The 15,886-nt window shown below is 40.9% G+C and overlaps 1 protein-coding gene across 2 annotated transcripts in view; it reads right to left on the bottom strand.

The window, feature by feature from the left end:
* CFAP54 (cilia and flagella associated protein 54) overlaps positions 1–15,886 on the bottom strand; it is a 102,066-nt gene that overhangs the window by 43,001 nt on the left and 43,179 nt on the right. Inside the window, exons 27-36 of one of the 2 annotated variants that reach the window (XM_082240752.1) lie at positions 15,008–15,130; positions 13,561–13,695; positions 12,782–12,881; positions 11,955–12,038; positions 10,787–10,913; positions 9,793–9,856; positions 7,635–7,750; positions 6,500–6,730; positions 4,914–5,056; positions 1,585–1,782 (exon numbers count right to left, since the gene is read on the bottom strand). In XM_082240752.1, the coding sequence (XP_082096878.1) occupies positions 1,585–1,782; positions 4,914–5,056; positions 6,500–6,730; positions 7,635–7,750; positions 9,793–9,856; positions 10,787–10,913; positions 11,955–12,038; positions 12,782–12,881; positions 13,561–13,695; positions 15,008–15,130 (1,321 nt within the window). The remainder of the gene's footprint in view (positions 1–1,584; positions 1,783–4,913; positions 5,057–6,499; positions 6,731–7,634; positions 7,751–9,792; positions 9,857–10,786; positions 10,914–11,954; positions 12,039–12,781; positions 12,882–13,560; positions 13,696–15,007; positions 15,131–15,886) is intronic. The other variant, XM_082240753.1, reaches the window with a different exon arrangement.

Raw genomic sequence — 15,886 nt, 5'->3', positions numbered from 1 at the left:
TATGTTAAAAGAAGCACGATGTGGTCCTCTTAACTGTATGCCTGATGGGACAGAAGGAGAACAGCTACAGGGCCTCAACCTTAATGAAAAATGGGGAAACATGGAGCCTCCTTCCTCCACAGGAAAGACATAGAAGCTCTGGACCCATGTCTGTGGAGACCAACAGCCCATAAACCAGTCACCCCAAAAGAGGAGGCCTATATAAGAACTGTACCTACTGTTGAGAGCAATCTGGGACATGGTGGAAACTGGCTTGCAAAGCCATTGGTTCATCTAGGTCAGTGCTGTTTAGTGACTGGCAGCAACTCTCCAGCACTCTCTCAGCCCTGCCTGGAGATACCAAATACTGAACCTGAGACCTTCTGCATCTAAAGCAGATGCTCTTCCACTGAGCTACAGACCTCTCTCTATTTACACACTGTGAGAAGTAATCTTTCTTCTCCATAGTTATATTGACTGGTTAATACTGAAGGAACAGTTGCAGTTTTATTGTAAATATACAAGAAAGAAACATGCTCGAGAACCTTCTGGAATGTATATAAATAAACACTACAAAGGATTTGATTTTAATCAACACATCTATAATTCAATGAATCACACAAGTTTGGAATGAGTAGACTCTATCATGACCTTGGATCAGGACTCATTGGGGGCTGAGGCCTCTGGCAAGTGGAACGCTGTGAAGAGATAGATTCACTTCCCGGTCCATGCTGTGTGGGCCTGCAGGCACCAGAGACCACATCCCTTCATCTGAGAAGACATCTCTGCTGCCAGACATAGATGGCTAAACCAGACATTCCTTGGGAGGAAAGATCCCCACAACTAGAAATACCATTACCCCAAAAGGAGCTAGCAGCTACAGAAAGCGACATCAGCCCTCAGCTTGGACATCTGGCCTCAACTGCAAAAGGTCTGCCTCATGCCTTCTCTGGTGGGCACTCCCATGATCATGACAGACTCTGTATCTTTCTGAGATCATATCCGCCCCCCTCCAAGCTGAGTGTTAAATGTTGTGGGGCTCAGAATCACAGCACTGAGGGCCAGGTGTCAGTTCCTCTGATGAGGCCATCTGGTAAGAGAAAGGAACTGAAGGGGTATCAGAACAGTTAGCAGAACCCTCTAGATGACTATGGAGAAGCTGCCATTTCCCCCTTTCTCCTACATAGCATTCTGGTCCATTGATGCTCTTTATTTAGTCTTGTCCACCATATCACCAAGGAAAGCAAGTTGATGGCTTTTTTTGCTATGTTTTTTTATAACATGTGCTGACATCCTTGTATGCTCTTCAGCTTGTCCTGTTCCGCAATGCCTTATATATGCTCCTTTATGCATTGACAACTTCTATTTTTGAATCCTCATCTATCCAAAGACTTGGCAATCACCTGATCTCATCCTCATCTGATGCCTGAGACTTAAGCTTAGAACCTGACACAGAAATGGAGCACCTGACAATAAAGTGAGTCCTTAGATGGAACTTCTGCAAAAGTAGTAGGTTAGTGAAGTATTTGCTGGGAAATCCTTATGCCTCAGATCACGGAACCGCTCAACATCTGTTAGACATTTGGCCAATATGTAGTAACCCACCTGAATCTGAGGCAGAAGATGACAGCTGGGAAAGATCAGTGGGATCCGTTGTGGCATCAGTTTCAGGGGTGAGACAATTACTGTGGTCAAGTAGGCTTGAGCTGGAAACAGCATCTGAAGAAGCACTTTGTAAAGTGGGGTCAGAAGCAGGCATGGAAGGACCAGAATCGAAGGCAGGGGAGGTGGAATCAAGTGTGTCTGAGCAAAGAAGAGCAAGGAAGCCTTGACTTGCTATGAGCTGTTGGCTGCAGAATATTCAGGGCTGGTATTTTCGAGATTCCAGAATTGTGTAAGTACCCCTAGCTTATCAAAAGGCCACACTAGAAGTCCATCTGAAAAACCAGTGACAGGTCCTACCATATTTCACAGCTGCACTGGGGGCTGAATGCACTGTTCTTGCACTGAATGACTGGGCTTCTGATTCCCTAGCTTACGCCTGACAAGTGATGCAAGAGGAAGACAGGGCTGCATCTGCTGCAGTGGACGTCAACAGATGTGGAAAGGCTATTCGAGCCTATGAAATGCAACAAGGAGACACTGGAATTGTGTTTTCCTTTTGCCATTACACCAGGCAGCCCTGGAAACCCTCATAAAAGAAAGGCAGGACTGGAGCAGCAAACAGTGAAACCAAGAATGCTCACTTAAACTAAAGATGGTATTGATAGGCTTGTTTAAAAGCCATCAATTGTCAGGATGAATAATTGTGTTCTGATCTAAACCCTATTCCTTTCAGAGGAAGATTTTGAAGAGGTTGAATTATTTTAAACATATGATCATAACTGACTACATATCTACGTGCTTATGCACACAGACACAAGCAATAAACAAACAGATCAATACTAGATCAATTCTCTGGAGTCAATTGCAGTGTTTTTCATTCTGTATTTTATGGCTGTTCTGAAGAATTCATCAGCCATTTTGTCAAGTTAGCCACAAGGAATATTCTGACTCTTGCTAAGCCTCCAAATCAATCAGTCTCCAAATAGCAGATAAACTGATGCTTGCAGTCCATTAGGTTCCATTTTCCACCACCAACCCAGTTTGATAACAAAATGCACTGAATCACCAAATCAAAAGTTAGCAAAATAATACGGAGAGACACCCTTTTATTTTGTTTGCTTCTGTCTTCACATTACTCCTAAACTGGACAAAAATGGAAGTGTTTTTCTCAACAGTGTGAACTAGAAATACAAAAAGAATAACCACATATGAACATGCAACGGAATAAGAAAGATATAAGGATTACATGAATAACAGACTAAACAAGGTGAAGATTTATGCTTTCCAATTTTGTTCTATTAAGCACACTTAAGATTTCCTCTGGCGGTACTGTCTTCAAGCTTGGAGCACTGCAGTTCAGGAAGCAACTAACAGGAGGAAATGGGCACGTTTTGGCTGGGATGGGAATCAAGTGAGAGAGAGAATGGTAAGCATGCAGACCGTTTTCAAATATTTATAAGAATGTCAGAAAGAAGAGGAAAATTTGCTCACCAGTCCCTAAGGATAGACAATGTGATTAAAATGACATGTCTTATGACCAGTCATTGAGAAAAATCTAAACTTAAACAGCAAAGGAACAAGCTCCTTAAAGAGGCTATACAAACCCTTCTTTGTATGCATTGTTTTTTAGGATTGCTTTAGATTAGGAATTGAGTATGACCTACTGGGTCCATTTCCACTCTGATTAAATACCTATGTCATAAAAGGACTATCCCATGGTCCATCGGTATCTTTAGACCATGTCTGGGACAGACAGGCAGAATCAGACAGACGGGTAGAATTAAGATAGAAACTTGGGACAGATGGGCTGGATAGAACTTCAGTAAGAATTGCAAGGCAGGCAATCAAAACAGGATCAATAACTTAAATCCTAGAAGCAGCAGCAATAGCATTGAAGTCAAGAAAGCAGACGTTATTAGAAACACCAGGCATATTTGGAGCAAGAGTCCCAAGAACAGATATAGAACTAATAGTGGTATGTGATACACCTCAAACTACAGGGCATCAGAACAGAGTGGATGAAGGCTTAGAGGAGGAGGTCAGGAGTGAACAATATAAAGTACTGGCTAAGACAGACAAAACAGACACAGGGGAAGGAATACATGTGAAGCTCATGCAAAACTAACTATGCCAGTTGGCCAGCAGCAAGATGAAATGTCTGTGAATTTTGAAAAGCCAGGACTTGGGTGCACAACAATGCAGAAGATATTTCACCATGCAATCAAACTAAGCCCGCCCACCATCAGCATCTGAATTCACTTCAGTAACATTACGTACTAATAATGCATTAGTTTTGCCACTGGCTCAATGCTTGCAATCAAGAGAATCAACAGCTAACCCCAATAATAGTGGCTGTTGGCATAACCCGAAATAAATTTCTCCTGGAGAATATTTCATCAGATAGGTAGCTACTGCCATCTGTCACCCACAGGCAGAAAATGCAGAGTTCAGGAAGCAGGTTGCCTCCCTGTATGCAGAGACCACAGTCCATTTTGTCTCAAAGATTGCTCCAACAAGAGCATGGTGACAGACAAATAAAAATAAGAATATAAGAAAGTGCAAAATAGTGCAAATAGGCAAAAATACACAAGAACTACTTCTCTGACACATAAAAGGAACTGAATAATTTTGACATTTTGAAAAGCTAAAAACAAATAACACTGCAAGAAAAAAGAACATTGCAATAAAATAAATAAAAATCAGAAAGCCAATCTATCCACATAAAAGAGGATGGGCTCTGACCTTAGGAGAAATTTCTTACACATAAGGCCAACAGCCCCTGAAAGACAGTTTATCAGATGGGAATATAGGAAACGAACAACCCTTGACACACAGAAACCCAAACCTGCCAATAAGAAGAAGAGAAGGAAGAAGACCAAAAGCTGACAGAAAAAACACCCAAACATGTTCAAAATCACTCAGAAACTCACTAAGGATAACAACAAGCAGGAAAGAACAGGGAAGCACAAAATAGTTCAAAAAATGAGAGTAATAATGAGGGAGAAGAAACAGAACTGCCTAGAAGGGCGGCAGGAAATAGGTGGGGGGAGTGTCTGCCTTCAGCAAGGCAACCACCTCCCTCAACACTGCATTTCCTGCCCCTGGGTGATAGATGACAGTATCTACCCATCTGCTGGACTACACTCTAGGGAGAATGTTGTTTTAAATTCATTCTATAAGAAATACAACTTCAAAACAAATCCATTATGAAACCAAATAGTTACTATTATATGTCCTAATTGTTTGGACAAGAACAGGAGAGAAGGTTGATGGATTTTAATATGTAAGATTACAATTATCTTGTTATTGCGTATTTTTAATTTAATTACCATTTTTTTTACGGATTTTTCCTGATATTGTTCTCTTAAAAAATGGAAGTTGAAAAGTCTTCAGTTGCTCCTCTGTTGTTGCTGCCACCACTATAGTGCCTGAATTGATTAATGAGAATGCGTCTGGGTCTAGTTCATGATAACTGCAAAACAAAACATTTCATTATTTAAGAAGAGCAAGCAAGAGATATCAAATACATAAAAACTAACAATATTGCAACTTTATTATTCTGCAAATACTTTCGAAGTCTTCTTTTTATATTTACAGCACTATGCTGAATGTTTCAGTTAATTCCTGCTTTCATGTGACCTTTCCCACCCAGTGTGGATTTTCTGGTGAAGCCGTGTGCCATGGGGCCATGGGCCTTCTTGGTAGCTGCTCCTAGACTCTGCAACACCCTTCCTTGAGAAACTAGACTGGCTCCCTCTTTGTTGTTCCTCTACCAGACTTTCTTGTTCCAACAGGCTTTTGGGAACTGACAGCTGTGCTGTTTTTATTGTAATTGTTTGTATGTAATTGTTTGTATTTTTAATTTAATTACCATTTTTTACGGATTTTTCCTGATATTGTTCTCTTAAAAAATGGAAGTTGAAAAGTCTTCAGTTGCTCCTCTGTTACATTTTATATATGCAATGAGTTTTAATTCTATCAATTTTTAATTATTGGTTTTCCTATCTGTAAACCATATTGAATCCCATAAGGGATAAAGATGGGGTATAAATATAATTATTATAACAACAATGAGGTGATATTAGTTATCTCTCAAGACAGGTTTTATAGATTTTACTCTTATTTTCTCATTCAGCATGGGGACACCAAATATGGGGAAAGGCAAAACAGGAATTGAATAACTAAAATAAAAAAATAAGAGTTTAAACTATAAATATAGCTGCAGGTTGGAACCAACGTGCAAAAGTTAAGAAATCAAAGTTCAAAGCTCAGTTTCTATTCCAGTTGATAAAATGGGGAAACAATCACTTCCATTATCCTCTGCTCCTTGGAAGTGGGGCAGACAAACACATAAACACTAAGACTCAGCTGGGGAAACAGCAAGAGCAAATCTTCAGTGGAATTATTTCAGAGTAACCCTCTCTGGCCATTCATATCAATGGATGAAGAGTTGCGAAAGTCTTATCAAGCACTAGAACTCGGCACATGAAGAAGAAAGCACTGCCTAGTAAGTATGTTTGAAAAAGAATTCTGGTGGCTTGAAGCCCATTTCTTTTGCTCCTTTCAGATCTTTTTAAGTTCATAATAATTCTAAGAAAAGAGAAAGCAGGAGAGATGCATTACCAAAAAGTAATCAATAGGGAATAACTCCATTAATAGGCCAATAACTTTGGTTTCTTTTGTAAGTCATAGTAACATACAAGGGAAAAGCATCAGCAGTGGTTTGCTAAGACGCCACAAGAACAAGAGTTGCAAGATCAGTCTTCTGAACTGTACACTTCTTCCACTGAAGTATAACAGGTGTTGTTTATGGAAAATACAAAATACAGCAGGACATTTCTGAAGGAGGTAAAAGAGGCTTCTAGGGCATTGTTAGATCATGCCATTATAAATCATCACATTTATCCATTTTTACCTGTTCAGATTTTTCAAAGAATCAACATCAATGGCATATAACTCTTCTAACCGTTTTTTAAACAAATTGAAGTGGGCAATTGCCAGGTAAATGTTCAGCTGAGATCGCCACGGCAACTCTTCAACATATACCCGCCGCCATCTCTTTCGTTTCAAGAAGACGTTAGAACGCAAATTCAGCTTTTGTGTCAGCACTTGCATAGCTACTCTTCGTGATTCTTCTTTTTCTCGCCTAAATAAAAACCATAGTAAGACTGATTTATATTATGGGAGGGGGGGACCTATGTTGCCCAAAATAAACAATTCATAATAATTCCAACAGAATGGCTGTAGGAGGAAAGGGGGAAAAATCTGAAACTGTAAAAACAGCCACATCTTGTCCTTGTTTGCGTGTAATGATAAGCCAAACCAAAACTTAGCACAAAAGAGCAAACATGGACTTTGAGAGTGATCACAGCCACCTCCTTCTTCTCTGGTTGTTCTCTGCTACTGCACTGAGCTAAGCCATGATTTGATTTAATGTGTCATCCAAACCTAGACTCTTTTTTTAGCTCTCTCCAGGCAAACCACAAGATGTAGCCAAGCCTTGTTCTATGATTTATAGATCGTGGTTTGTCTGGGGAGCTAAATCACAAGCCTGGATTCAGACAACACACTAAAGCACAGTGCAGCAGCAGCAGAATGACTGGGGAAGAAGCCCCCACATTTGCTTGTTCCTGCTAAGCCATGGTTTGGCTAGGCGTTACATGAACAAGACCTTGCTTTACTGAAATCTGGAGGGGAATTCAATAGCTACACTGGTCTATACTGAAGCTGAAGTAACAAATTAGAAATTTATTAAACAAACAAACCAACAATGATAGGGTGGATGGGGTGTTAGTGGCTGAGTTGCCAGTTAGAGTGCAACAGGATCCATTTTGGATTTCTTGCATAAATTCTAGTTATTTCCTGATTTGGAGGGGAAATAGCTCAACTTAATCTGAGCCAGTCCAATTCAAGCCTAGTTAGCATTAAAGAAAAATGTTTTCCAATGTCCGTTTCTAATCTCTTTAATGTGATAGGCCATATCCAGAAATAACAGGCATAACTGAAATCCAGATAAATCTTATTTAGAGCACATAAAACAGCTGAATTACCTTTGCCAGTCAGATGATTTGCCCACACCATGGTGTTTAGTGGGACATTTAGGTAGTTTTTTTTCCTTGGAAATCTTGGCTTTTGTTTTTTTCTTGGATGTTGGTGACCCTGACGTCTGAATGAAAATAGTAAGAGCTATCATTTCGGTGCATTATACCACGAACCTATAACGTCTTTATCTAATGTCTGCTAGAATTTGTATCTAACATATGCTAGAATTAAGCAACAAAACATAGCAGAGTAAGCTGTCTTACTTCTCAGTCTGGGGCAAAAGACATATAATAATAATAATAATAATAATAATAATAATAATAATAATAATAATTAACAACAACAATAAACAACAACATACCGTATAAACAACAACATACCGTAATAGTTCTTGAAAGGTGAGTGGTGCCCTGTATTTCCAAAATGGAATTGGATACACAGCAGCACTATTCGCGAAAGCAAACAAACCTTGTCTTGTCTTGGGAGCCAACCAAAATTTGTTCTCCAGTGGGAGAAGACAGGTTCTTTTGACATTACAGTAAGCTCAATACCCAGTACAATTGGGGGAAAGGGAGAGGGCAGTCCCTGCATACCTCCACAGCTGTATTTGTGGTTAGTTTCAGTTTATTTCAGTACTACAGTGGTACCTCAGGTTAAGTACTTAATTCGTACCGGAGGTCCATACTTAACCTGAAACTGTTCTTAACCTGAAGCATCACTTTAGCTAATGGGACCTCCTGCTGCCACCGCGCCGCCAGAGCACGATTTCTGTTCTCATCCTGAAGCAAAGTTCTTAACCCGAGGTACTATTTCTGGGTTACAAGAGTCTGTAACCTGAAGCGTATGTAACCCGAAGCGTATGTAACCTGAGGTACCACTGTATTATGTTGTTGCCATACCTGGAAATAATCTGATGTTCCATGCAAGTTTAAATAGGGCTGGCAACATATTAAGATTCTGAATGTATGAAAAGCCTTGCAGCATATTCATTGAACTATTACTATCTTGTTATAACGTGATTATTATTTAAGATAAATTCAATACAATTTGATTATTTGGAAGGCTCATTTTAAAAGGACAGTGGTACCACGGGTTACAGACTCTTCAGCTTACAGACTCTGCCAACCCAGAAATAGTACCTCAGGTTAAGAACTTTGCTTCAGGAAGAGAACAGAAATCGCTTGGCGGTCGCACAGCGGCAGTGGGAGGCCCCATTAGCTAAAGTGGTGTCTCAGGTTATGAACAGTTTCAGGTTAAGAACGGACCTCCGGAACGAATGTACCACTGTACAGGTACCACTGTACAGGTTTAAGAGATATATGGATTGTTCTCACTAATATATCATCAATTAGGCAAGTTAGAGCTTTGGTTTACATTTTTTATTAAGAAACAAAAAAATGGATGGATGGATGGACGTTATATTGCCAGTTATGTTCTATTATGTAAAAAAGGAACATTAATTTTCCATACAATTTATTAACTTACTTTCCCAAGTAACGACCTATAAATTAAGTCAATTATGACATGAAAGCCATTGTCCCTATTCTCTTATAGGTAAAGGTAAAGGGACCTCTGACCATTAGGTCCAGTCGTGACCAACTCTGGGGTTGCGGCGCTCATCTCGCTTTATTGGCCGAGGGAGCCAGCGTACAGCTTCCGGGTCATGTGGCCAGCATGACTCAGCCGCTTCTGGCGAACCAGAGCAGCGCGCAGAAACGCCGTTTACCTTCCCGCCGGAGCAGTACCTATTTATCTACTTGCACTTTGAGGTGCTTTCAAACTGCTAGGTTGGCAGGAGCAGGGACCGAGCGACGGGAGCTCACCCCATCACGGGGATTCGAACCACCGACCTTCTGATCGGCAAGTCCTAGGCTCTGTGGTTTAACCCACAGCACTCGCTCAGCTATTAAGAAGAATCCTTGGAGTTTCTGCTACAGTGCCATAGTTTATACTAATTTAATATCAGCTCCTGATCAGCAATATTGAAATTTTAAAGAGCATAGCAATATTTCAGAATCATATATCTGTGTTTTAGGGCATGTCCAAAATATATGAACACTATATTTACATATATAAACATTTATGTTTTCCTCTAGACAAAGGCTATTATTAATGCATTTTAATCACATCAGCTAAGTCTAAATGAGTTAATATTATACAACTTACTGTTCCACGACCTTTTTTTCCTTTTTTAGCAACTCGCTTGATACCTAAAAAGAATCTGTTCCGTCTGTAAACAAGGAAATTAAAGTTACTGTGAGGAGACATAACCAGCAGTATGTACATGCTCTGTCCTCAATGGAGGGGTTCTGCTGGAGAAGAGAGAGGGAGGCTCAACACATGACTGACTTTCAAGGTAAAAGGCCAGAGGACACTGTAGCAAACCAGACTTGTGAGCCAACCTTGAAGAGAGAACAAGGTAAGTGGAATGGCGTTAACAGAATTCTGATGAGCTTCTGTAACTAGAAAGGAACAGACAAGCTATAACAATTGGTGAGGGTGGGTGCCCTATGATGAAAAGAGTCCTGAGCTTTTTCCTGGAGTTCTGAAGGACTTACCAGAATCCTTGAGTGAATGGTGGAGGGTTTGGGAGCTCTGAAGGTATGCTGATCCCAAACAAAACTCTTATATTGAAGGAAAAGCAGTGAGTAATTTCACAATTATTATATGCAAGAGTGTTTCGGTGGAGCTCTTCAACCTGGGAAGGTAGCCCGTCTAGGAGAAGGAAAACTCTGACCCTAAATTTCTGCTGCCTTGTGGGATATCTTTGGAAGAAGAAAGGGCTAAGGAGTAAACCCTACCCAAATCTGGAGTGGAGTCCCAAAGATAGTTGGCTGGCGCCTTGTACACCTTCTTCTGGCAATTCCTACAGCCAAGCTAGTGCCAAACTTTTTGCTCTGCTTTTCTTTGGATCAAATCCTCAGGGTCAAGAAGGAGGTCTTGTCATCTGGGCAACCCAGGACCTCTATCCACACTGCCCAGGCTTACACTTCAGTGCTGCTAATGCAGCAGTTTGACTCCACCCATGGAGGCGCACTCCATTATTTCTCAAGACGTACAGATACCAATAACAAAGCCCACATGACCTACCAGATGTTTTCAGTGAAATGTTCAGAGATGAAATAATTTCAGTTATTTGCTCTTAAATTTGTACACCTACTTTTTAAGGTAGTCTAGTACATCATCAGTCCATTCTAGTATTCGTGAAAATCTCTCTTCAGTTATGGCTTTGTACACAAGCTTAACAAAATATTCAAGGAAGCGAGGACTCTTCTTGAATTTCATCACTGCGTATTTATAAAATAATCATAGTTAATATCTTCCATTTAGCATTGCTTCAGCTTTTTTTAGAGGATTCCACAAACATACTCATTAGAAAGTCGAACAAAAAAAGAATTCACCCTTCTAACTCCTAGTTTATGACACTCCCTCTCACAATGATAAGAGGAGTTGGACAGAATGATAGCAAGAGCAATGAGTTTAGTTGAGGGCAAACTCAACTGATCTTTTCCATGACTTAATGCCTTTCTTAGGTTGATAATCTTGTCTCTTATATTGTCACTATGCTGTCAAGACTCACAGCCCCACATGGCAAGATCAACCACTGGCTTCACTGATGGGTGAATGTGAGGGTCCTCTGGGGAATGGCTAAATAAAGCTCTCAGATTGCGATATTCCATAGCTTTGCTACCATATGAAGTACAGTCCTTGCTTCTTCAGAGTGGTAATGGTTCCTTGGGGTCAGACTAGGCCAAGGAATTTGATGGCTCTTGTGTTTAGCCCTCTAACCTGGATAGTACACAGCACTGGAGTGCAGTGCTGATTGAGGTAAACCATGACTGCCTCTCTAAGCTCCTGGCACCGGGGGGGGGGGGGGTTGCTTTAAATTACAGATTGTGTGCCAAGAACATGACTATTGGAGCAAGGGTGTCATATTGTTGGGCTGGCAGCTGCTGAGCTCAGAGGTGCTAGCTAAAGTGGAAGCTCAGGAGCAGCCTGCAAGGGCCTGGGGCCCTGTGTAATTCCTTCCCACCCCCACCCCAGGTTAGTTCATTGGATCAGAACTAACAAAATGGAAGAAAATTATTTTGATACTTGAAGGCAAATCAGCAATATGGATTGACACGAATTCCACAATCAGCCACCCTAAAGTAAGTATCTGAGGACAGCCCTTTCTCTGTTCTGGGGTTTTCCTCAGAGCAGGCAGGGAAGGGAGTGGAGAGGGAGAAGCTCTCCTTGCACAAAATGGATGACTTTGTTGATATTTTTCAAGATACCAGTTAAAATACTAAATGAAAAACAAAACAGTATGCTTTTAAAATGGTTACCTTCCTTATGAGCATTCTTCGTTTGCCAGTTTGAAACAACAGGATACAAGAGCAAAACATCTTCGTCTCCTGTCAGATCCAGTCCTAGATGGAAACAATCCAACAATGGCATAAAAAATACATAAAGGTTATATACGCTGAGCACAAACTACCCAATGTTAAGCACTTTCAGAGCTACTGTTTTAAATGGTAGAAACCCCACTGAAATCCAACAAACTTAACATACTAGATTTGGAGCTAAATTATGCACATTGTTATTATTTATTAAATTTCTATTACCACCCTTCATCTGAGGATCACAGGTTGGCTATGGCTCCTGCCATAGCCGCATGTCACCTCTCCAGCCGGGAGAGGGTCGCGGGGGGCTTCTTTAGCCCCGTGCGCACTCTCCCAGCTGGAGAGATGGTGCGCGGCTAAAGAGGCTGCTGCAATAGCTGCGTGTCACCTCTCCAACTGGGAGAGGGTAAGCGGGGCTTCTTTAGCCCCGAGCGCGCTCTCCCGGCTGGAGAGGTGGCACGCGGCTATAGAGGCTCCTGCCATAGCCGCGCATCACCTCTCCAGCCAGCAGAGGGTCGCGGGGCTATGCTGTCTTCGCTCCATAGGACGCACACACATTCCCCCTTCATTTTTGAAGGGGGAAAAGTGCGTCCTATGGTGCGAAAAATACAGTAACACAGAAATTAGATTAATATTGATTTTACATTGTCTCTCTTTCATTTTCAAAAAAGGAAACAAAAAAACCCATAGTCAATATTTAAGACATGCAATATAAAAGGCTTAGTAGAGATTGCATAAGATTAAAAAATTATACACATTTAAAAATCTACCTGGTTTTGTCAGTTTGAGCATGTTGGTTTCCAGAGCTTCTAAGTTCTCATTTACTTTTTCAGCCATAGCTATTTGGCCCTTTGTCCTTCTGGAAGGAGTCTATAACAATCAGTTAATAAATTATTATTTTCCCTTTATACTGCACTCGACTAAGCTGAAGCACCATCACAACTGTAAATACAGGATTAATTGTGAAATAAACAAATAGCTAATATTTCTCACTTTTTTTTGAAAAGAGATGACATTTCATTTGCATCCGATTTACAAACACGAGCCTGTGGTTCATCCATACAAGAGTGGCTGTTTTAGTGGAGCATTGCTGCACTACTGACCTCCTGACAATGGTGTTGCTCCTGTTAATCCAGACAGTGGAGGGCAGCAGCCAGCTGGAGCTGCACTATCCTGGTACCATCATGTAAAAAACACAAAAGCCCCAGAAGGTTGCCAAATTCTAATTTAAGCTATAGCTAGTCTTCAAACCACCGAGTTTTGTTAATTTGGACCTAAGAGTTTGTGACCAATCAAGCTGAACAACCTCCACCAATGGTAAGCCTTTGATAAAACTTTCTGGTTTTCCTGTTTGCTTCAACTGCAGAAATGTGACGGTCAAACACATGGCATGTCATAATACATAGCTACTGGGCTGTGTTCGTATTGGTGGGTTTCAACCCACCAATTAATCTCTTCGAACAAAATAACCCAGTTAATCCCTTCCCAACGAAGCCATTGATTGGATACTAATATCCAAAACGAGGAAATGAAAAGTATGGGCAGTTACCTCTTCTTCTATTATTTCATCCCCTGTTTCTGCAGTTACAGCCGACTGAGATGTTCCCTGTGAACAATCCAGCAACCTTTTCCCATAGTTAACAACAACTATTGCTAATTCATATTCTTTCCATGAGCGCAGCACCTATTGAATATACATATGTATTTATTTCCATGTGATAAAGGTAAAGGTATGATAGCCACAAGTTAAACAACAGAATCCTGTAAAAACAGAATACTCTAACAACTTAAAAACTAATGCTTGGATACAAAGAAGCTTGTTGGTGGGTGCAAAGTGCGATAAAAGCCCCCTTGCATGAATAAAAGCAACCTCACACTCCCCTGAATCCACGCTCATGAAATATATTACAGCACAATTTTTGTAGGTTATAGCCTATTTTATCATCAGCATCTGGTGTGTGTGTGTGTGTGTGTGTGTGTACTTCTTTGCGTGCCTCATCCACATGAGGTCTGGAAGGTGGCAACACAAGAACGGGCCTTCTCTGTAGTGGCTCCCTGTTTGTGGAATGCTCTCCCCAGGGAGGTTCGTCTGGTGCCTTCATTATGTATATTTTAGGTAGCAGGCAAAAATGTTCCTCTTCAACCAGGCCTTTGGTTGATTAATATTCTACAGCCTTTTAAATGAGACTGTGGGAAGGGGGATTTATTGTTTTGCTATTTTGCTTTACTTATTTTCATGTTTTTATCCTGTATTTTATTATGTTAAAATGGTATATAAATCTAAATAAATATACATACATACATATATTTTTTTAGATGAAGAGAAAGTGGAGACAATATGGTGGTTGGAACAGGGAAGCCATGGGGAAGACGGGAGTCTGAAAGGAAAAAATATGGGGTGGGGGGAAAACGGGACTTCTGACTACACAAAACTGAGGGAGACAAAAAGGTCTTAAACTAGAAATGAATAAGATAGAGGAAATAGGTAGGGAAAAATGTTTACATGCCTGAGGAGACAGAGCTGTAATGGTGAATGAGCCTTTCATCTAAGGTAGGAAAGCAAATTGCGTGTTGGGAATTCTACTTCTCTAAACGTTGCTTTTCCTGCCTTTGGCCACATGGTGGCACCAAACCCTCACTGATGCCTTCCAAAAATTGAACCACAATTTTTGTGTGTGCAAGAAACCCCAAAATTGTTTACAGTAAATCTAGTCCATCATGTTGATTAAGAGCCTTGTTGACAACTTGTTGATCGAGGACAGTGAAGGATCCTGCTTCTATTAAAAATGCCTTGTTCATTCTAGCACAATTAATCCTTCTCTAGTGAAATCCTATTAAGTTTAAGGAACTATCCAAATCTTGCAGAAGCATCTAAGAATCTCGAGAGAGTTGTCAAGCACTGACATTGGCCTGTTCACAAATAACACTAGCAAATGTTTGTGTTAGCCATGGTTTCGTTAATAAGCCAAATAATAAATTCTAGAAGCGACAAATACCTTTACTGTGAAATAACAAGAGCAAGCGATCATGTGCTGGAGGCTTTCGTAGCATGCTGTTGATCTTTTTTGAAAAGTAGACAACGGCATTTCTTGAAGAACAGTAAGATACTTAATGATAATCTGAAAATACAGGGATGGCCATTTAACAACACAGTAGTAGAATACTGCATGACTGATGAGTCAAAATGAACCCCCAAGGATGCTGAGTTGGCCCTGTGCCAGTTTTGATGCCTCTTATAATGTTCCCACAAAGGTGTGCATCATCATGAATTCCCACGAGGGCCAGCGCTGGACTCAGGCAGAAAAGAACCTGGCATGGTGTTGCGCCGCCTCCACAACACATACACACCCAGGGCCTGTCCCAGCCCTGTGTATGGTGCATTGCAAAGGCTGCAGCATGCTTTCTCTGTTGCTGCCATTGCTTTTACACTAACACCACTCACCAGCCTCCACTGGGCTCCTAGACACGTCAGCAGAGGACGAGCGGTGGCACTTTTAAATGAAAGCTAAGTTCAGCTCCCATCCACGGTGGCCACTTGCCATGTAAAGTCACCCAAAATCTAATGCCCTGACCCAAAGATCTGTGGAATCAATGCATTTCATACAATTATGGGAAAGGACATTGCATTTTGGGTAAGTTAAAATAGTGTCTGGCCACCACAGATGGGAACTGATCTTAGCTTCCATTCAAAAGCCACGCTTAACTGGTTGAGGACTCACATTGGCCCTGGTTCCTCCACCTTAGCTTAATTTTCATCTCTTGTTCAATTTTAAGACAAAAATCCCTGTTAGGAGTGATCTTTGCTCATCTTTCTTGATTCTTAACCATCTTGGCTTCTAATAATTGTTAATGTGGAAGCATTAACATTGCTAGCT

The sequence above is a fragment of the Podarcis vaucheri genome (assembly GCF_965113315.1).
Source record: "Podarcis vaucheri genome assembly, chromosome: 10".
NCBI lineage: Eukaryota > Metazoa > Chordata > Lepidosauria > Squamata > Lacertidae > Podarcis > Podarcis vaucheri.
The sequence above is the reverse complement of the archived record's forward strand: the minus strand, read 5'-3'. Positions and strand labels throughout refer to the sequence as shown.